The 21,536-nt window shown below is 48.3% G+C and overlaps 1 protein-coding gene across 3 annotated transcripts in view; it reads left to right on the top strand.

Annotated features, from left to right (window-relative positions):
* LOC147012828 (fibroblast growth factor 12-like) overlaps positions 1–21,536 on the top strand; it is a 158,937-nt gene that overhangs the window by 117,661 nt on the left and 19,740 nt on the right. For all 3 annotated transcript variants that reach the window (XM_085854100.1, XM_085854099.1, XM_085854101.1), the window contains exon 3: positions 20,405–20,508. In XM_085854100.1, coding sequence (XP_085710226.1) covers positions 20,405–20,508 — 104 coding nt within the window. The remainder of the gene's footprint in view (positions 1–20,404; positions 20,509–21,536) is intronic.

Raw genomic sequence — 21,536 nt, 5'->3', positions numbered from 1 at the left:
CTAAGAATATCTTGGGGCAAGGGCACCTGGTGGCGTTCTCTGGCCATGAACAAGTGCCAAACACGCAGTTGAGCTGAACACTAGGACTATCCCTACAATGTTGAACTGTGCACAGCACACATTCGTGCCCCGAGTTAGACGCCAGAACATCCAGCCCTGAGTATCTATACGGTTACGGGCCGCTCCCTTGTCTCCTGCAAGTCCAGAGGGAGGTGGTGGTCATTGGTGGTGATGGATGTGCGATGGCAGCGGTGGTGTAGCATAGCAATTGTAGTGCAGTGAGTTAATGATGGTGATGGCGGTTATCGGGATAGTGGCCTCATTGGTGAGTGTATGCGAGTTTGAGCTGTTGTCCGATGATATGGGGATTATTATGAAGGCATTGCGATGGTTGGAGAAATGTTGTAACATTTGGGTCCGAGTACGGCAAAGGTTTGAGGTTAGCGTCAGTTTGAGAATGGCACGAGGTTTGAACAGGAAATGGCGCACATATGTAAATTGAGTTACCTGTTGCTGTGGCCTGCATGCTTGCGTGATAGAGAAGGTCATGTGTGAAGTAAAGTAAAACAGATAAAAGAATAAAGATGGGAATAAAGACCTGCCGCAAGGCCTTTGCAGCGCATTTTGTCCCATAAAGCCACTAGACATAAGGGAAGGGCTATCTAAAATAAGTACTAATGAAATAACTGTCCTGGAACCACGATATTTCGTCTGCCATTACCTGGGGGGGGGGGCGCCAGCTTCGCAGAATGGCAACAGTATAATGTTGAATTGAAAAGTATCTCGTTTATCAAATAATTTGGTGTGAAATTTTATTTTTATTGATATCGATTTGTAATTCTAAAAAATAAACTGAAGTGTGAGTTTGGTTTTTCCTTTTAAAATTTGAGTTATTTTTGATATATATCATCATGAAGCTGATCAAATACAAACCCATCATTAATGCCAGTAAATCATCAATTCATCTAAACATGTTTCCACACCTTCTCACAGTTGTTAGTTTATTCCGACAACCCAATCAGACTCGTACTTGTATGGAGAAACAAATTCACATAGAAAGTGGTGTGATAAATAAATAAAAATTATATCAACAATGGGTGAGCAGTTTGAGCTCTTTATGGGCAATCCAAGCTCCGCTCCTCTCTTAGCCGACGGAGTGAGGCTCTACCCATTGAATTTTATTTACGAATATTTTCGTTTACGGAGAGTTTTTGTGGTTTTTCTTTCTGGAAATGTGGCTCCGAGTGTGTCGACCCCGCTTGGATAAATCGGCTAGTCCTCATGTTGTTAACCATCAACGTTTTATTACCTTCGCCACTGAAGGTGGACGGAGGTTATGTTTTCACACCTATCTGTTTGTCTGTGAGCAGGATATCTCAAAATGTTGTGGGTGAATTCAGATGAAATCTGATGGACAGGTTGGGTGTGTGACAAAGAAAGAATTTATTCGATTTTAGTGAAGATCTCGATCTGGATACAATAATTTTTTCAGCGATTCTTCACCATCATGCTGAAAACAATATACAGCATGAAACACACACACACACACACACACACACACACACACACACACACACACACACACACACACACACACACACACACGTTTACCTTCAGACTTCTTTTAAAATAAAAAGGAACTCAAGTGGAAAATTAGCGAAATTAAAAAATATTGTTGTGGTTGACGAAATTCGCAAACCACCATTCAGGTCCCTTAGGTGAGATATCTCTGTAAGTATATGTGTAGTTAGGCCCAAACCCGTTGTTTAGAGGGAATACATGTCATTCATGCGGGCTGCGACCCTTCTAGATAGCCGTTTTTCTTTTACTATCTTTATTTTGGACCAGCCGCCATTACTACCACCACCAACCACATCTCAACAGCCATCACACAACAACCACCAACCACAACGCCGCTTCACAACAACAGCCACGACCTTTACCGTCACAACTCGCCACCATCGCATCACCACCATTCTTGCGCCACTTGTGGGCACCGATACTGGACTCGTGCAGGGCGCGCACCGAGCAGCGTGTTCAGAAACATCACAGACTTTCCGAAGAAAACGGATCAAAAACGACTCACGCCCACTTCTGTTCCGTCCTATCGGTGAGCGTGGGGCGATTTGGCCCCGCCTCCAGGGCGTTGGAGTGCAGTCGCTATATGCAAATTCATGGATCAAAAAGCATTCACGCCCACTTTTCCTCGGTCCAATGGGGAGCCAGTTAGAGGTGAAGGGTCAGAGGTAAAGGGTCAAAGGTGGGGGGGCGAAGCCACGGGGGATATAAACGGCCGCGCTCGCCAAACAGTTGAGTTCGGAGGGGAGAAGTCAGCAGTTCGCAGTTGGGAGTTCGCTGAGCCAGTGAAGAGTTGGGACGAGTCAAGAGAGGAGACGGAGAGGGCGATCGGACGAAGCTGTGGAGAGGCGGCGGCGGCGAAGGCGGTTGAGGGGGTGCTCGCGTCGGAGTCGGGGAGCTGCGGAGGGAGAGGCCGGCGGCGCGACCGAGGTCGTGGTGGAGACGCTCGTCGCGGGACCCGAGACAGGGAGATATCCTCCTTTCCCCCGAGCATCAACAACCCTCTCCTGTTTCCCCCCGCGCTGAGATAGTGCGACAAGGGGGCCCCTTTCCCACCCCCTACCAGACACTGTCCGCGAGGTCCGCGGAGTTGGGGCGCCACCGCCACTTTGCGTCATCAGACGGGTAGGCCCGACGCGGTCTCGGCCCCAGGCCCGCCTACCCCCCTCATCCTTGAGGGTGGTCCTTTTCTTTTGCTTTGGGTATATGTGTTGTCGGCGCCGTCTGTGAAGTAAAATTGTATAAGTGTTGCCGTGTGCTCGGTAGTCGGATAGCTCTGCATTGTCTTCTTCTTTTATATTTGCTTTTTGTGTAATATTGTGTGTTTCTTCTCCTTTTACATTTGCTTTTGGTGTAATTGTATATGTGTGCTTTCCGTGTGCCATCGCGAAATAAATGTGAATTATGTTGAACTGTTTTCCCGTTTCGCTTCGTCTTTTCTTTCATTGAATCTCCATCTTACTTCACGTAAAGGGTTGGTAGTGGGCTGAATACGCCCGATAATTAATCGAACTGTCGAGGCCGATGATAACACCGCTCGGTTATCCCGATAGTACGGAACGGGTCGCTTAAAGTGGCCCGTGTCCGAAGTCGACCTGCGGCGAGGTGCGATCGCCCGGTCTACCCTCCGTGTGGGTACTTAGGTAGGTCGAATTTGGCGAGCAACCCTATCCCACGCGGGGGGCCGATTGGCACGATCGTGGTGAGGCCGAAAGGTCCACCCGTGACTGGTTCCCGGCGTTAGTCCGAGAGGGTCACGACTGGATTGTCCGTCCGGTGGGCGACGTGCCGCGATTCGAGTTACGTGGCCGTTCGCACGCCGGCGGGCGCGAATCCGCAACAATATATAGATATCAAGCCATAGAGAAGACAAAATGTCAGTCAATGCTTTTCAGAGCTGAACCAACATGGTGGAAGTCCGAACACAAAGTTGATTGACGTTATTTTTGGCCCAGCCCCTGCACAGTAGAAGACGTTTTGCAATAACTTCTGTGTGTCTTTGTGTGGGTCTGTCAGGGCCGTAACTTTTTTTTACCATTTGAGCTTTTGTCATCAAATTTTCAACAAAGGTTTATCATGAGAATGCGGAGAAGACATATTAATCGTTTTGTTAAAATAATTTTCATCATTATTATTATTGTGAGCAAATACCACCCATCGCTTCGCTGACAGAAATAGTAAGGGGGGAGAAAAAGAGGGGGGCGAAAAAGAGGGGGGAGAAAGAGAGGGGTGGGAGGGAGAAGTGAGGAGGGATGTTGGAGTGAGGAAGGAGGGAGGGAGAGTAAGGAGAGGTGGGAGAAGGGAAGCCAGATGTGCAGTGGAGCATTAATTACGATTCATACCGTCTCATCAAAATGATTCTGCATTGAATACAGTGAAGATGGAAACAAAATAATGTCTGAAATATAAATACCGCCCAGAGACAAACACTGCCTGGACATGTCCGGAGATAAACACAGTCCAGAAACAAACACCGCCCGGACGCGTCCGGAGACAAACTCCCGTCCGAACATAAACACCACCCGGACACGTCAGTAGATAAATATTGTCCGGACATCACCACAGTCTGGATATATCTGGAGATAACCTCCATCCGGAAATGTGTGGAGATAACCACCATCCAAATATGTCCAGAGACACATGGAGAGAGAGACAGAGACAGAGACAGAGACAGAGACAGAGACAGAGACAGAGAGACAGAGACAGAGAGACAGAGACAGAGAGACAGAGACAGAGAGACAGAGACAGAGACAGAGAGACAGAGAGACAGAGAGACAGAGAGACAGAGACAGAGACAGAGGATGGAGAGAGAGAGAGAGAGAGATGGATGGGGAGAGAGATAGATAGAGAGATGGATGGGGAGAGAGATAGATAGAGAGATGGATGGGGAGAGAGATAGATAGAGAGATAGATAGAGAGATAGATATCTATGTACCTCCACCTTGTATTGTAGCAACTGCTGACTACATCCCGATCGGGACATGAACTGTTCTGCTATCGACTGTAGTAGTGTAGGGCACTCAGTAAGTGGCTTAAGCACTCAATCAAGCACTCTAATTAAATGGTTAATAAGGAATGGCTGGCTTGGCAAGCGATAGCTGATTGGTAATGGCACATACCTGCAATAAAACTAAACATCGCCGATTTCTTAATATTTTCAGATTTCGAGTTATTTATTCCATGTGATCCAATCCTCCAAAGTTAAATTATATTTCAGCAGACATGCGGTGGAGCATTATGTACTTTAATTAGTCTGTGAAAGTAGATCGTTGAAAATTGCATCTTATAATGCATGAAATCGCTCCAAGCTCCTAATTTGAAAACTATAAAACTTACAAAAGCGATGTATACAGCGATTCATCGGTGTGAGGAACAGTCATTCGATCATACGAGTGAGGAAAGTGAAAAACAATCATTTTGAGCATTTTATCATTAGTAAACCATTGCGGCCAGTTCCAACTCAATACATTGTTGAGCAGGACGAACAAAATGGCGAATTAAGACCCCAGCGAAGTAATTGAGAGTGAGGGTGAGGTGGCTGAGGATGCACCTGATAAGGGATATAATTAAATAAGGCCGTTGATTATCTTCAAAAGTGTGTTTTAATTAACCCAAACATCCAATTTTCACTCTGTACTCCCTTGGAGTTCCCTTAGTATGCATGCAAAGTTTCAGGCTGCTAGTTTTCATGATTTTGCAGTTGAGAAGACACACTGACTGACTGACTGACTGACAGACACACTGACACACTTTGACATTTATTAGTCTAGATTATTATTGTTTTTCTTCAACCCTTTTTAACCTCCGCCATCGAAGATGGACCCCTTTCTGTTTTTCACCCCTTTCTGTTTGTTTGTGAACAGTATTACAGAAAAACTCCTCGACGGATTTTGACGAAACTTGGTGGGGGGATTAGGTATGGTCCAAGGATCATGCCATTAGATTTTGGACTTAGATCATGCCATTAGATCCCCCCCCCCAAAAAAATGGGGTTTTTTTGCATTTCTACACGTTATAAGTGATTTCCAACAAAAAACATGCCAAACTTATAATTGCGGCTGATTTTGGAACTTCAGGTGGATATACCCACGTAAAATCAATTTCTGTCTCAAGGAATCTAGTTATGACGAATGAATTGAGTATCTTCTTTCGGCTGCTCCCATTAGGGGTCGCCACAGCAGATCATCCGTATGATCCGCATAGTGATTTGGCACATGTTTTACGCCGGATGCCCTTCCTGACGCAACCATGGTCGCCTCTTACAACACAGGGATATGGTACACCTATTTTAACCAGGGTATACACCAGCCCAGTACACTGGTACTCATTTCACCGACCTTGGAAGGATAACAGGCTGAGTCAACCCCCTGGTGTATTAATTCAGTGGTCCAACGGGGCTTGAACTCAGGACCTTTTGGATCCCAAGCCGCTGCCCTAACCACTGCGCCAACACCAGGCTTGATGAATGAATTATGTAAAAGTTAAAAGTAAAAGGGAAAGTTGCAAACTATAACTCTGTGAGCACTGTTGACGTCAAATTGAATGAATAGGATATCAGGTTCACTTGAGTGACCTAGCAGTATTGGCGGCGGAGGTTTTGCACTCTACCGAGTGCTCCCCCTCTAGTTTAGTCTGTTTTGCTCTTGTATTTTTTACTTTTTTTCTCAGCAACCACTTGTCCGATTGAAACAAAATTTTCAGGGTAGGAGCAAGTCCCCATGGAGAATATTTTAATGATAATTGTGGTGTCATTAATCACGTGGTATGGCAGCCATCTTGGATTAAACACAAAAATTAAAACATTATATATCTGAAACAGCTGATCAGAAAAATTTGAAACTTGGCACACCTCATTCGACTCCCAATGGTTGGTAGACAAGTGGAAGACCAACCATAAATGTCTTCATCAAAATCCTTGTTTATCATTGAGATTCATTCAGTGTGCATGTCCAGGCTGGAATATTTTTACCAATTGAACTTTTGTCATCAAATCTTCAACAAACCATTCTTATGAGATTGTGGAGAACACAAATTAATAAAATGTACAATTATTTTTAACTCTCGTTTTCATCAAGTTTAGTTTGAGTACAAAGCTAATGCAGATGGGTTTTGCATTTTCAGATGCTTTCTAGTTATATATATATATATATATATATATATATATATATATATATATATATATATATATATATATATATATATATATATATATATATATATATATATATATATATATATATATATTGTTGTGGTTACCAGATTCGCAAACCACCATTCAGGTCCCTTAGGTGAGGTATCTCGGTAAGTGCATGTGTAGTTAGGCCCAAACCCGTTGTCTAGTGGGAATACATGTCATTTATGCGAGCTGCGACTCTTCAGGATAGCCGTTTTTCTTTTACTATCTTTATTTTGGACCAACCGCCATGATCACAACCACAACATCAACCACCGACCACAACCACCGCTTCACCACAACCGCCACGACCTTCACGCACACCTCACAACCGTAGCATCGCCACCGTTCTTGCCCCGCTGTGGGTACCGGTGTTGGACTCATGCAGAACGCGCGTCGAACAGCGTGTACAAAATCACGGATTTTGTGCTTCAAAAACGGATCAAAAACGACACACGCCCACTTTTTGCCGTCCAATCGGTGAGCGAGGGGCGATTTGGCCCCGCCTCCAGAACGATCGATATATGCAAATTTGTGGATCAAAAAGCCTTCACGCCCACTTTTTCTCGGGCCAATGGGGAGCGAGGTGAAAGGTCAAAGGGAGGGGGTCAAAGGCGAAGTTACGGGGGGGATAAAAGGACGGTGTTCGTCAGTAAAAGGAGAACGAGAACGAGAACGAGAACGAGAACGAGAACGAGAACGAGAACGAGAACGAGAACGAGAACGAGAACGAGAACGAGAACGAGAACGAGAACGAGAACGAGAACGAGAACGAGAACGAGAACGAGAACGAGTCGGAACGGAGGGGACGAGTGTGGAAGTCTGGAGCCCGAAGCCTGCAGTGGCTGGAGAAGCTGAAGAGAGTCGGACGAGGGGGTGCTCGCGTCGGTGCCAGGAGCTGCACGCCCGAGGGAGGCCGGCAGCGCGACCTGGCCGAGGTGGAGACGCACACCAGGGATAATAAAGATCCTCTATACCCCGAGCATCAGCAACCCCCTCCTGTTTCCCCGCGCTGAGATAGTGCGACCAAGGGGCCCCTTTTCCCACCTGCCTGACATCCGCGAGGCCCGCGGAGAGAAGCGCCATCGCCGCTCCGCGTCTCATCACCAGACGGGTAGGCCCGACCCGGTCTCGGCCTCGGGCCCGCCTCATTCTTGAGGATATTCTTTTCCTTGGTTTTGGGTATGTGTTGTCGGCGCCGTCTGTGAAGTAGAATTGTATAAGTGTTGCCGTGTGCTCGGTAGTCGGTATTAGCTCTGCACTGTGTTTTCACTTTTATATTTGCTTTTTGTGTAAATGGAAGTGTGTTTTCTTTTTTTGTGTGCTTCCCGTGTGCCGCGAATAAATGTGCTTTATTGTTGAACTGTTCTCCGCTTCGCTTCGTCTTTTCCTCCATTGAATCCTCATCTTGCTTCACGTAAAGGGTTGGTAGTGGGCTGAGTACGCCCGATAATTAATCGAACCGTCGAGGTCGACGATAACACCGCTCGGTTATTCTGATAGTACGGAACGGGTCGCTTAAGTGGCCCGTGTCCGAAGTCGACCTGCGGCGAGGTGCGATCGCCCGGTCTACCCTCCGCGTGGGTACTTAGGTAGGTCGAATTTGGCGAGCAGCAACCCTATCCCACGCGGGGGCTGATTGGCTCGATCGCGGTGAGACCAAAGGTCCACCGTGACTGGTTCACGGCGTTAGTCCGAGAGGGTCACGACTGGATTGTCCGTCCGGTGGGCGACGTGCCGCGATTCGAGTTACGTGGCCGTCCGCACGCCGGCGGGCGCGAAGACCGCAACACTGGTGTCTGGAGTAGGATACAAATCCATCGCCCTCCTCGCGGCACTGGTATTGGAGAGCGGGACAACAGGCTCTCCTGTCTCCAGCGAAATTCACGGGAATCGGTCAGGGGTGAGAGAAGCGACCCCGATTCCCTCCAAATTACGAGCGAGTTAAATTAACCCTTCACGAGAAGCAAGATGGCGTCTCAAGGCGAGCGGGAGCCGGGGGTATTAGAAATGTATATGTGTAGTAATGTAGAATCCATGGTCCAGGATGGAATCCCCGAGCAGGAAATGTTGATTGTGCAGGAACACGGACTCGCCCAACTGAACCCAGGGCCCGAGGTGGGTGCGGCAGCGGCCGCGGTGTATGACACCTTCCCCCCCCCCTCTCCACCAAGACCCTTCCCCAACCCCTGCCGAAACGGCTCACTTGAGTGCATCCGACATGGCCCAGCTATTCACCATGCTGGCACAAATGAATGCGGCAGTGACAAATGAAATAAAAAACGAAATGAAAGACATGAACAAACAAATAAACGAAAAGATGGATACATTCACAAACGAAATAAAACGCATGAAAACTAAAATGGAAACAAACATGAAGGAAGAAACAAGAAAGCTACAGGGTGAGACACAGAACATGGGCCGATGCCTGCAGGCGGGCATGAAGGCCGTGAGCAGGGGAACTTAAAATGGCGACTCCACGTGTCGGAACAAACGAGCTGGAAGGGGTGCAACGGCTGACAGGCCCGCGGTGGAAGCGGGTAAGAAAATAATTCGGGAGACAAGAGACGAGGTGAAAGTAATTGGGAGGGAGAAAAGAACAATTAATACGGAAAGCAAGGATGAGGTACGGAGATCGTGAAAGAGCAAGGAGTGAAAAACAGGGAAGGACGGGAGCGACTTAAAGAGAAAGCAAGGTTGACCTACATAAAGATAAGGGAAAGACGCCAGAAAGAAGCAGAGACCAATAAACACGATGAAGACAGGGTAAGTGACGCGCACACACACGGAGGTAGTGGAGGACAATGGGGTGAGCTCGGAGCTGTGAGGACCCGGTGCGAGCAGCTGGATGACCTCCTCCAGGAACAAGGGGAGGGAGTATGCCCCCTTGAGGCGAGTCACGACCAGGTGAGTTCGGTCGTGCTTTGCGAGGTTGAGGGGACGGGTGCTGTGAACAACGAGTGCACGGAGAGCTTGGGGGTATAGAGGCCCCGGAGACCCTTGTGGGGACACAGATCCCAGTGTAGTTGTCCCTGTGTGTGTGGTGCAAGGCGTGAGTGCGTCCCCGTGTGTGGAAGCGACCCCGTGTGTGAGTGGTGTGGTGGCGATGGTGCCGGAGTACGTGCTTCCCAGCACGCCGTGTGTGGATGAGGCACGGAGTGTGAGTGAGGCACCGCGGGTGTGTGCCCCCGCGTGTATGAGTGAGGAACGGTGTGTGGATGAGGCACAGCGGTTGAGTGCCCTCGCGTGTGTGGGTGAGGCACCGCGGGTGAGTGCCCCCGCGCGAGTGAATGGAGCACCACGTGTGAGTAGTATGGTTTGTGTGAGTAGTGAGGCACGCGTGAGTGAACGGCCGTATGCAAGGGAGACCGTGTGTGTGAGGGAGCGGTATGTGAGGGAGATGTCGGTTGGCATGCGGGAGCACGCAGCCGCGTCTCCCGGTGTGAATGTGATTGAGTGGACTGTGTGCGTCGTGACACGCAGGTATGCGTGTGTGGAATGGAGACGACGACGGCGACATGCGAGTCAAGAAAGCCGAGTAGCGGCTGTAGTTGTTTCGGGGACCGTGCCGGGTTCGCCCAGCAGTGAGCACGCGGTTCGTGCTGTGCAACGCACGAGACCACCACGTGCTCGCTTGCGAGAGTGAAGTCCCGGTCCGGAAACGCACGCGGTGGATTTGCCGATCCCGCGGACGGACAAAGTTTAGGCAGGTAAATGGATTTGGACCGGACGGGTTCTCCACGCGATCGTGTGTGTTAAGCTCCAACGGGCAAAGCACATGTGTTCGCGTGGGGAACCCCTCGAGACGTGGGGCTTGTTTTTTTATGCGCACGGTGACGTCATGGCTGCACGTGGGGTTGGAATCCGGCAGGAGGGTATCTCTGCCGGATGGTCCCCGTCCAGGAGGGACGAGGCACCCGTGCAGCTGCATCACGTCACCAGGCAGGTGCAAAGTGCGCGAGCTCTGAGTTGCCGCGCAGGTGCTGCGCATGAAAAAAAAAAGCAAGCCTCACTTTAGTGTACAGGATTCCTGGGCAAGGGTGGAAGACCCCCTTGACCTGGGCACAGGATGGAAACTAGTTAGGGAAGGGTTAGCTTAGCTAGACCGACTTCATGGGGCAGGGGTAAGTCCTCATGGAGTCCGTGGAATGGATTAGTTAGAGGGATTGTAGCCAGATTTAGGTTGGGAAATAAAATGATTTATTTGGAGACATGGACAGACTTATGAATGTGTAGAGGGGACGTAGCTTAGCTACGTAGGTTAAATGGAACGTGCTATAGTTTAAGGGACGACGTGGGAGCACGAGTTAGTTAGGGGGTGCAGATAGAAGGATGGCAGAGTTCAGTGGTGTGTGTGTTGAAGAGTTGGTGAGTTGTGAGGCATGTGCTTGGTGAGTGAGTGAGGCCAGCGGGTCTGTGTGCATGGAGCAATTGGGGAATGCATGGTGCGATGAGTGATTGGGGGAGGTGACTCCCGCCCAAGGGACCCGGGTCAGAGTAAAGTGAGTTAGCTGGGTTAGTCAAATTGAAAAATGGAAGTCGTTTTGTTGTTGGTGGGAAAGTAGGCTCGAGACCCATTTGGAGGGGTGCAGGAGCCCTGTTGACGGGCTTGGGAGCGTGGCTGCGAAAGGTGAGTATCGCTGAGTGGGTACCCCGGGCACCAGGCCTAGTCGGCCGCGGTAGGCCATGGGCCATGGGGGCCGGGATAGAGTAGTGGGCACGGGTGCGCCTGCTTGGTGCGGGGGCCCGGGGCGCCGTGGCCGCGTGGGCAGTGTTGTGGGCACGGGTGACCCTCGGAAAGGGGCCCGGGAGGCCGGCCTGCCACGTGTGCGTTTCAGGGGAGGTGCCATGGGGGCACTCCCCGGTGTTAGGGAGCTGGTAGGCTCGGAGGCAGTGTAGTGCCCGGGGGTGCCATAGCGGGAGATTCGGCAGAGGGTCGTGCCTGCCAAAGGGAGCCCGTGTCCCAGCCAGGAGACCGTGTGAGGGCACGGAGAGAAAATTGGGGCGGGCCCGAAATTGTGAGGACACCAACACAGGCGACGGGAATCTGGGTTGTTAGAACCAATAGTTTAGCGAGAGGCGCTTGTTGAAAGCCCGAGGGTAGTTTAACTGTTAAATGGTTAGGGTAGATTAGGAGATGTACCCCTCCGCACCATCCATCCCCTCGCTCTCGTTGTGGGCCGCTGGACCCACTTTGGTTATAGATCGCCGAACTCTGGGGATGCCATTCTGAGGCTTGAGTTGGGCCTCGACACAGGACGTTAGCTCTCCCTTGTTCCCCTCTGGGAAGGGAACGTAGGGGTTGGGAGTAGGCTAGGTGACAGGATAGGTTAGCCGAACAAGGACGATAAAGGGGGTTAGGGGACGATTTATAGAGGGGAAGTAAACATAAAAGTAAAAAAAAAAAAAAAAAAAGTTGGGGCTAAATTGGGGTTTGACAAATTAAGGGAGTGGGTATGTACAGTGACAGGCAAAGGCGATAGGTTGGGAGGGAGACAGGTAGGTAGGTCCGAGCCCGCCTTCCAAGTGGCCAGCACCACCGCACTCCCTCCACCAACCTCCACTGAACGGCAAGAGCTGGCCAACTTCATCGGCTGGCCGTGTTTTGCTTCAAGGCGGAGGCCGGCCAAGTTCATCGGCAGCTGTTGTTTTGCTGCAAGGCCTGTGCCATCGGCTGGCTGTTTTTTCTTCAAGGCCTGTGCCGGCCAGTTCATCTGCCGGCTGTGTTTGCCTGCAGCGGCCTTCTTCTGCGGGCTGTGTTTGCCTGCTGCCTTTGCCATGCCATGCCCACTGCCCACGTTCACCAGCCCCGTTCAATTTTTGCTTTGCCCCCCCCCCCTGTTCATTTCCATGTGCGCCAGGATCAAGGCAACAGTTTGCAAGCTGCAAGAACTGCCCTGTTGGCAGCTACAACACGGGCCTGCAGTGGCGGCCCGTGCACCGTGTTTGTGTCCATGCATCCATTCGTTGTGTTCATTGCGTGTGCCACTTGAGCTGGCACGGAGACTGCGTTGTGCAGCCCATGCACCGTTGTGGTTCACTGCGTTCAGTTCAAAAGGGAAGGCCTTGGACTGCGTGTGAGCAGCCAGCCACGTTCCCTGTCACCTGCATTGTTTGAGCCAGAGACTGCATGCGGGCAGCCTGGCTCCTATAACTGCTTTTCTTTTGCAGAGTTCAATGATCCTGGGCCATGGTTTAGTGTAAAATTTGTAAGTTAAGGTTAAGATGTACTGTAAATATGGAGTGCGCCCCGGCATGTCTGTCTAGCGCCGGCAATTTTATTTAAGTCGTCCGTGTGAGTGAGTTTGTTTAGATAGTTACGCAGCCCTCAGGTTATTTATTTTGGGGACACGAATACCATGAATGTCGCACTCAGGGATCCGTAGGTAAAATGTACTAGGGAAAACTACACATGATGGCACACGAAAATTTGACGACTCGGGGACGAGTCTGTAAAAAGGGAAGGGTAGTGTTGTGGTTACCAGATTCGCAAACCACCATTCAGGTCCCTTAGGTGAGGTATCTCGGTAAGTGCATGTGTAGTTAGGCCCAACCCCGTTGTCTAGTGGGAATACATGTCATTTATGCGAGCTGCGACTCTTCAGGATAGCCGTTTTCTTTTACTATCTTTATTTTGGACCAACCGCCATGATCCACAACCACAACATCAACCCACCGACCACAACCACCGCTTCACCACAAGCCGCCCGACCTTCACGCACACCTCACAACCGTAGCATCGCCACCGTTCTTGCCCCGCTGTGGGTACCGGTGTTGGACTCATGCAGAACGCGCGTCGAACAGCGTGTACAAAATCACGGATTTTGTGCTTCAAAAACGGATCAAAAACGACACACGCCCACTTTTTGCCGTCCAATCGGTGAGCGAGGGCGATTTGGCCCGCCTCCAGAGCCGATCGATATATGCAAATTTGTGGATCAAAAAGCCTTCACGCCCACTTTTTCTCGGGCCAATGGGGAGCGAGGTGAAAGGTCAAAGGGAGGGGGTCAAAGGCGAAGTTACGGGGGGATAAAAGGACGGTGTTCGTCAGTAAAAGGAGAACGAGAACGAGAACGAGAACGAGAAGGAGAAGGAGTCGGAACGGAGGGGACGAGTGTGGAAGTCTGGAGCCCGAAGCCTGCAGTGGCTGGAGAAGCTGAAGAGAGTCGGACGAGGGGGTGCTCGCGTCGGTGCCAGGAGCTGCACGCCCGAGGGAGGGCCGACGCGCGACCTGGCCGAGGTGGAGACGCACACCAGGGATAATAAAGATCCTCTATACCCCGAGCATCAGCAACCCCCTCCTGTTTCCCCCCACGCTGAGATAGTGCGACCAAGGGGGCCCCTTTTCCCACCCCCTGCCTGACACTGTCCGCGAGGCCCGCGGAGAGAGGCGCCATCGCCGCTCCGCGTCTCATCACCAGACGGGTAGGCCCGACCCGGTCTCGGCCTCAGGCCCGCCTCATTCTTGAGGATATTCTTTTCCTTGGTTTTGGGTATGTGTTGTCGGCGCCGTCTGTGAAGTAGAATTGTATAAGTGTTGCCGTGTGCTCGGTAGTCGGTATTAGCTCTGCACTGTGTTTTCACTTTTATATTTGCTTTTTGTGTAAATGGAAGTGTGTTTTCTTTTTTTGTGTGCTTCCCGTGTGCCGCGAATAAATGTGCTTTATTGTTGAACTGTTCTCCCGCTTCGCTTCGTCTTTTCCTCCATTGAATCCTCATCTTGCTTCACGTAAAGGGTTGGTAGTGGGCTGAGTACGCCCGATAATTAATCGAACATCGAGGTCGACGATAACACCGCTCGGTTATTCTGATAGTACGGAGCGGGTCGCTTAAGTGGCCCGTGTCAGAAATCGACCTGCGGCGAGGTGCGATCGCCCGGTCTACCCTCCGCGTGGGTACTTAGGTAGGTCGAATTTGGCGAGCAACCCTATCCCACGCGGGGGCTGATTGGCTCGATCGCGGTGAGACCAAAGGTCCACCCGTGACTGGTTCCGGCGTTAGTCCGAGAGGGTCACGACTGGATTGTCCGTCCGGTGGGTGACGTGCCGCGGTCGGGTTACGTGGCCGTCCGCACGCCCGGCGGGCGAGACCGCAACATATATATATATATATATATATATATATATATATATATATATATATATATATATATATATATATATATATATATATATATATGTACATACATATATGTCGGAGTGATGGGTGGTATAATGAACGCAGATTGCACAAAAAGGTGAAACAATACGGTCATGTTAAAAAAAACAAAAATTGCACAACATTTTCAGTGGGCGAGACACCACACAACACCACAGGGCCCAAAGCAGGTAGATGGGACCTGAACTTTGCAAAGTCAAACAATTTATTTTTGGTTGTGTTTGGTGGAGGAACAGTGGAGAGTGACAGTCAGGTACTTTTACCGTGTATCGCCACATGGCTTGCAAACAAACAACCAAGCTGCTTGTAAAGCGGTTGCCAAGTGGCTTAAGCACTCAAACGAGCACTCCAACAAAATGGTTGACAAGGAACAGCTGGACTGGCAAGCGATAGCAAGATGATTGTTCATGGAACACACCCGCAAAAACAGAAACACTGCTAATTTCTTTAAATTTTCAGATTTCACTCCAGATTTTGACAGTTCTTTAGTCCATGAGATCTGATCCTCAAATCCAAAATCATATTTTGATTATATACTTTAACAAGTGGTGCCAGGCACAACAAATCCCGCCCATCACAAATATGCAAAGGATTATAAGTGACAAATAGAATAATGTTCACTATAAGCTTATTTTGAAGTAAATCAGATCATTTTTGACGAAGTTATGAGCAAAAAACGATTTTGATCTTTTCATGACCTTGACCTTGACCTTTGATCCAATTGGACCCAAAAGTTAATGGGGTCATCCAAGGTTCATTGCCCACCTGTGGATTAAATTTGATCGTGTTTGCTAAAGCCGTTTTGCCGTAAAGTTGCTAACAGACAGAAGACAAACAAACAAACAAACAGACAAGCCGGTAGGCGACGAGGGATTCGCTAGGATCGAAGCGCTGGATACGATGCTTTTCATTCTGACCGATCCATTGACGAAGATTCATTGCCAAGACGTATTGGTTCACATACAATTGTTCCTCTGCCTGGCAAGATTTTGCGTATTTTCCTATTGCCTAGTATTTTCCTATTATATTCCTATTGCATATTTTGCCAACTGGCACTCCTCATAAAAATGACGGTAAATAGACACCCTATTTTTGAAGGACTACCATTTGAAAAATAATCGGTTTGCTGGTTTGTGCTGTGGAGCCTCGCGTTGCGCGCGCACACACACACACACACACACACACACACACACACACACACACACACACACACACACACACACACACACACACACACACACACACACACACACACACAACCCGACAATAAGGGATATATAGCATATATAGCGAATCCAACAAACAAACCGGACGATTACAATATCCCGCTCCCTCCCTCTGGGGGGCGGGATAATAAAAAGGGCATTCGGTAGAGCGCATACCTCCGCCACATAATGACTGATCCGCCAGAACATATCCGGTACAATGCATTTTTGAAATATCATGCTATATATCATTTGTGGCCCTATCTCTCAATGATGAAGAATCACGTAAAAAATTAAATAGTTCTCGCATCCAGATTCGGATTCGGATTTTCACGAAAATCGAATAAATTTGTCGTGGTCACACCCCCAACCTGTCCACCAAGTTTCATTTGAATCCGTCCACAACTTTTTGAGATATCGTGCTATCTATTAGTTTAGACCTATCTCTCAATGGTGAAGAATCACTCAAAAAAAATTTCTGATCTTCACCAAAATCAAATCAATTCTTCCTTGTCACACTCCCAGTGTGTCCACCAAATTCCATCCGGATCCGTCTACAACTTTTTGAGATATGCTGCACACGGACAGACAGAGAGGGGTGAAAACATAACCTCCTTCACCTTCGGTGGCGGAGGCGATTAGTCCGTGACAGTTCATCATGGAAAATTACATTATTTAATGCATGAAATCACTACAAGCTCCTAATTTCAAAACTATAGCACTTACAAAAGCAATGCATACAGCGATTCATAGGTATGAAGATCAGGCATTCATGAGTGAGGAAAGTGAAAAATATTTGAGTGCTTTATCGTTAAGAAACCGTTGCGGCCTGTTCCAAGTCAAGGCATTGTTGAGAAGGCCTAACAAAATAGCTGTGTAAGACCCCAGTGAGCTGACAGAGGGTTGACAAAGATGGCACACCACCATTTTTGGAAGGCTTATTTTGTTTTTTTTGTGATGAGCACCCCATAAAAAAAATTCAAAAGGGGTGTATAAATTTACCCAAACACCCAGTTTTCATTCATGCACCCCCTAGGAGTTCCCTTAGTATGCGGGCAAAGTTTCGGGCCGCTAGGTTTCATGGCTTTGGATTTATGAAGGAGACACACGGACTTGCACACATTGGCGTTTATTGTTATAGACTAGCAAATACCACCCTTCGCTTCACTGATGGGAATATTAAGAGAGAGGGGGGAGAAAGAGGGGTGGAAGAGAAAAAGAGGAGGGAGGAGGGAGAGAGAGAAAGTGGATGGAGGGGGAGATGGAGAGAGGAGTAGAGAGGGAAGGAGGGGGAGAAAGGGGGAGAGAGAGAGAAGGGGGAAAGACAGAGAAGTGGGAAAGACAGAGGGAGGGGAGAGAAAAGAAGGGGAGAGGAAAAAGTAGGGATGGGAGAAGGAGGGGACTGAGGAGGGAGGGGAGAGAAAGAATGGGAGTAAAGAGAGAGGGGAGAGAGAGAGGGCCAGGAGGGTGATGATGGGGAGTGAGGAAGGGTGGGGGAGTGAGGGGGAGGGGAGTGAGGAAAGGGTGAGCAAGGAGGCATGGGGGAGTGAGGGAAGAAAGTGTGAGGGGGGATAGGTAGCATGAGGGAGGAAAAGGAAAGGCAGCATTAGTTAAAGGGAAGGGTAGGCAGTGTGAGTTAAAGGGAAGGGAACTCAGCGTGAGTTAAAGGGAAGGGAAGGCAGTGTGAGGGGAGAGGAAGGGAAAGCAGCATGAGGGAAGGGAAGGTAGTGAAAGGGGGGGGGAGGAAGGGCAGCATGAGAGGGGATAATGGAAGGCGACATGAGGAGGGATAAGGGAAGGCAGCATGAGGGCAAGGGAAGGCAGCATACCAGGGTGTTATAGGGGTGAAAATGCTTTCAGTTGTCGATTGCAAAAGTGAACTTGTTGCTGTTGCAGACTTTGGTTTCTTTGAATCCGCCATCTCAACCGTCACTAATAGGTACTCTCTCTGGTGTTTGGTTTTCAAATGTTTTAGAATATTGGACGCATTACAGTGATGAGCAAGATCCACTGAACAAAGTGAGCATGCAACATTTGGGCTGTCTTCTTTAACCTTCCCAGAATAGTTCCAAACTGCACTTCTGGGCCTTTTTGAATGACACGTTGTCAAAACTCTATCAGTCAATGTATCACCTACCCATCAATCAGCAAAACAATCAGCATGCTTTACTGGCCAACTCTAAATGCCTTGCTATTAATTTAAAAGGAACACACCCTTGGGACATGTTTAGTTTGCAAGTGACTTGCTTTTGCTGCTATATTGCATATGGGATGCCCCAGGGGTGTGTTCCTTTTCAATTAACATTACCAGGCCATGTGTAACCGGAACATACCTGAAGAAATGAAAAAAAAATTCCCTGAAGAAAATGGTTCCTTCTATGAAGTTGGAATTACTCGGCATCAGCATCGATTCCAGTTGACTACAGAATTCCTTTTGATTGCATGGTTGGAATTGAGTACTTTGGATTTTATTCCACCCACCACTATTAAGCACTCAAACAAGCACTCCAACAAAACGGTTGATGAGGAATGGCTGGCTTGGTCATACTAAACAACGTCCGGAGAATCAAACAATATGCAAATTGGATAAATGAACACTTTTTTTTTTGAGCAGTCAGAACTGCTGGTAAGTTCAATTCTGCAGTTTAAATTTCTTAATTAGGTTCAGGTTATCTGATTCTCGAACTTATTGCATTTCAACTGAAATGCTTATAAATGTCCAGAGTTTTATGGGGATGGAGGTGGGAAGGGGTTTGGAAGGAGGTCAGCATGAGGTGAGAGGAAGGGAAGGCAGACGTGCGGTGGAGCGTTCATTACGATTCATACTCTCTTATCAAAATGATTCTGCATAGAATATCAATGAAGATGGAAACAAAATAATGTCTGAAATACATGTTCACCTGGTTATACTACAAACACCACCCAAACAAGTCTGGAGATAAACACCATCCTGACATGTCCAGACAAACACCGTCCGGATGAGTCTGGAGACAACTACCATCTGGACGAGTCTGGAGACAACTACCATCTGGATACGTCCAGAGACAAACACCGTTTGGACACGTCCAGGGACAAACACCGTCCGGACACATCTGGAGACAACCACTGTCCGGATACATCCGGAGACAACCACCATCTGGAAATGTCTGGAGACAACCACCGTCCGGAAACGTCCAGAGACAACCACTCTCCAGAATATCAAATAATGTGTGAATACAATTTTATTGCTTGCTGATCTCTGCGATCATCACCTAGTTCTTCAGTTTATTTATTGCAGCATGATGGAACCAGCCCTGACCATGCCACCTTGTCTGTCTGCATTAGCAACATTATGATCCATCACCTGTAATGTAGTCTGTTTCGTGTGAATGAGTGTTTTGGACATGACACCTTTAGTTCTATCTCCGTATTGTTAAGTATTTATTTGCTAATTATTGTTCGGCTAACTTTCGTGTGGGGTTCTTCATTTGTGTCGTCTTGTCTGGTTCATTAAATTATTTGAACGCACTCTTAAAAAGAACACGCTTGGCCTGGTTCAAATCCTGGGGGTGCGAATTAAGTTAAAAATTGTAATCTTGACAACGAGCGTGTTTAGAAACGCTGCTCATTAAAACGCTGAGTATCCACACTGCCCAGGGTGGGTAGGGATGGGTACTCCGTGGTTCTAGACACGCTGCTTGTTAAAATTCTGAGTATCCACGCTGCCTGGGGTCGGTAGGGTTGGGTACTCCGTGGTTCTAGATATGCTCGTTAAAAGGCTGAGTATGCAGTACCCACACCACCTGGGGTGGGTAGGGATTTGCTACTCTGCACGGTTGTGACGTTGTGTTTTGCAGACCTTTTCCCCAATTTTCTTCTTTTATTTTCCCTCTTCCTTGTCTCCTTTGTCTGTGTCTTCATCGATGAACCAAGATTTGTAACAGGAACCTCAATTATACAATCTTGCTTTTTATGAGGTTCCCGCCCATAATAACGTATAAAAGGAACTGTGTGATGATCTCTATATCTGTATTATTTGTTTGCATGACTCTATTTGTAATATTTTTTTTATTTTTTACTGTCTAATATGAAAACGTTATTTATCATACAATTGCTTGAAATGTGGACATAAACTAAATAATGAAAACTGACTAAATGAACTAGCAACTTGTCCAGGTTTACATAACAGTGGTAAAAATGTTCACAACCAGTCGTGGACTGTTTCTATACCTTGTTACATGAAATTATGACACCAATGATAACAAGATCAATGTTTGCCTTGCCACATTTAACACTGCCTCTCCACGTGCAGCGCTGTTTAACCTCATTCCCGTTGGACTCCGAGTGGTGGCCATTCAAGGGGTTAAAACCGGACTCTATCTCGCAATGAATTCTCATGGATTTCTCTACACGTCGGTAAGTGTTTTCCGATCATGATTACAATGATTACAGTGATTACAATGACCCGGGTCAGATTATCATGATTACAATAAACATGTACTCCAACCTGTTTCCCAATCCCATCACAGTTTTATGACAAGATGTACATCAGTAGAGATTTTCACAGCATCTTCGACTGAACAGATATTGAGGAATTAAGAGCATGTCGGATGAGGTCACACATTTTAAAATGAATTAAAATGTTTCATTTGGAAAATTATTATTCGTCCCTTTAGGGGTTATCCGCAGAATGTAAACTCACTTATTGGATGCACTAATATGCACTGCAGGGTCTACCTATTGTCAGGTCAGGCTACTTTTCTACAGGTAACATGTAAACATGTACTAACCTGATTCGTGGTCGGTTTGTCGGCAACTAAACGATACACCCTCCTCTGCATGGAGATGGACACCGAGCAGCACTAAAAACAAGACCTGTCAAAGGGCGGAGAAGCTCCTTGTGAGCCAACGGCCATCCATATCTAGTGCCCAACTGTGTCTGCGGACGTCCTCCTGCAGTTGGTTTATTTCTTATTAGGAGGTTGGTGGCAGGATTTGCACTCCGGCCACCGTAAAACCCTTCATTCCGCAAAACACAAAAACGCAAAGAAATCTGAAAACCCACTCCATGGGAGTACCTCCTGTGCAGCTTCCCTTCGAAGGGCTGCTCACCGGATGACGGGATTGGGGCAAAGCCTTCGGGACCCCCAATCTTTGATGATAGGAGGGAAACAACAGGGTAACATCCATGGGTCAGATTGCGGGAGAGTGTGTCGGAGTGGTGCTGAGGTGTCGTCCACCAGACGGCGGTCTCCTTGGGTTAACCAGAGGTGGTCCCTTCGGGTGGGTGCCTGGAATGTCTTATCCCTAAGAGAGGATGATCACCTGTCTCTGTTATCATCTGAGCTCAAGCGTTTGGACATCAGTATTGCAGCACTCTCTGGGGTTCAGAGACCGAATTGCGGCAAGATCATGGCGGGTGGTTACACTAACCATTGGTCTGG

This window comes from Eptatretus burgeri, chromosome 14, assembly GCF_056783735.1.
Source record: "Eptatretus burgeri isolate ZD-2024b chromosome 14, Ebu_testis_v1, whole genome shotgun sequence".
NCBI lineage: Eukaryota > Metazoa > Chordata > Myxini > Myxiniformes > Myxinidae > Eptatretus > Eptatretus burgeri.
Note: the sequence above shows the minus strand (reverse complement) of the source record. Positions and strands in the feature narration are given on the sequence as shown.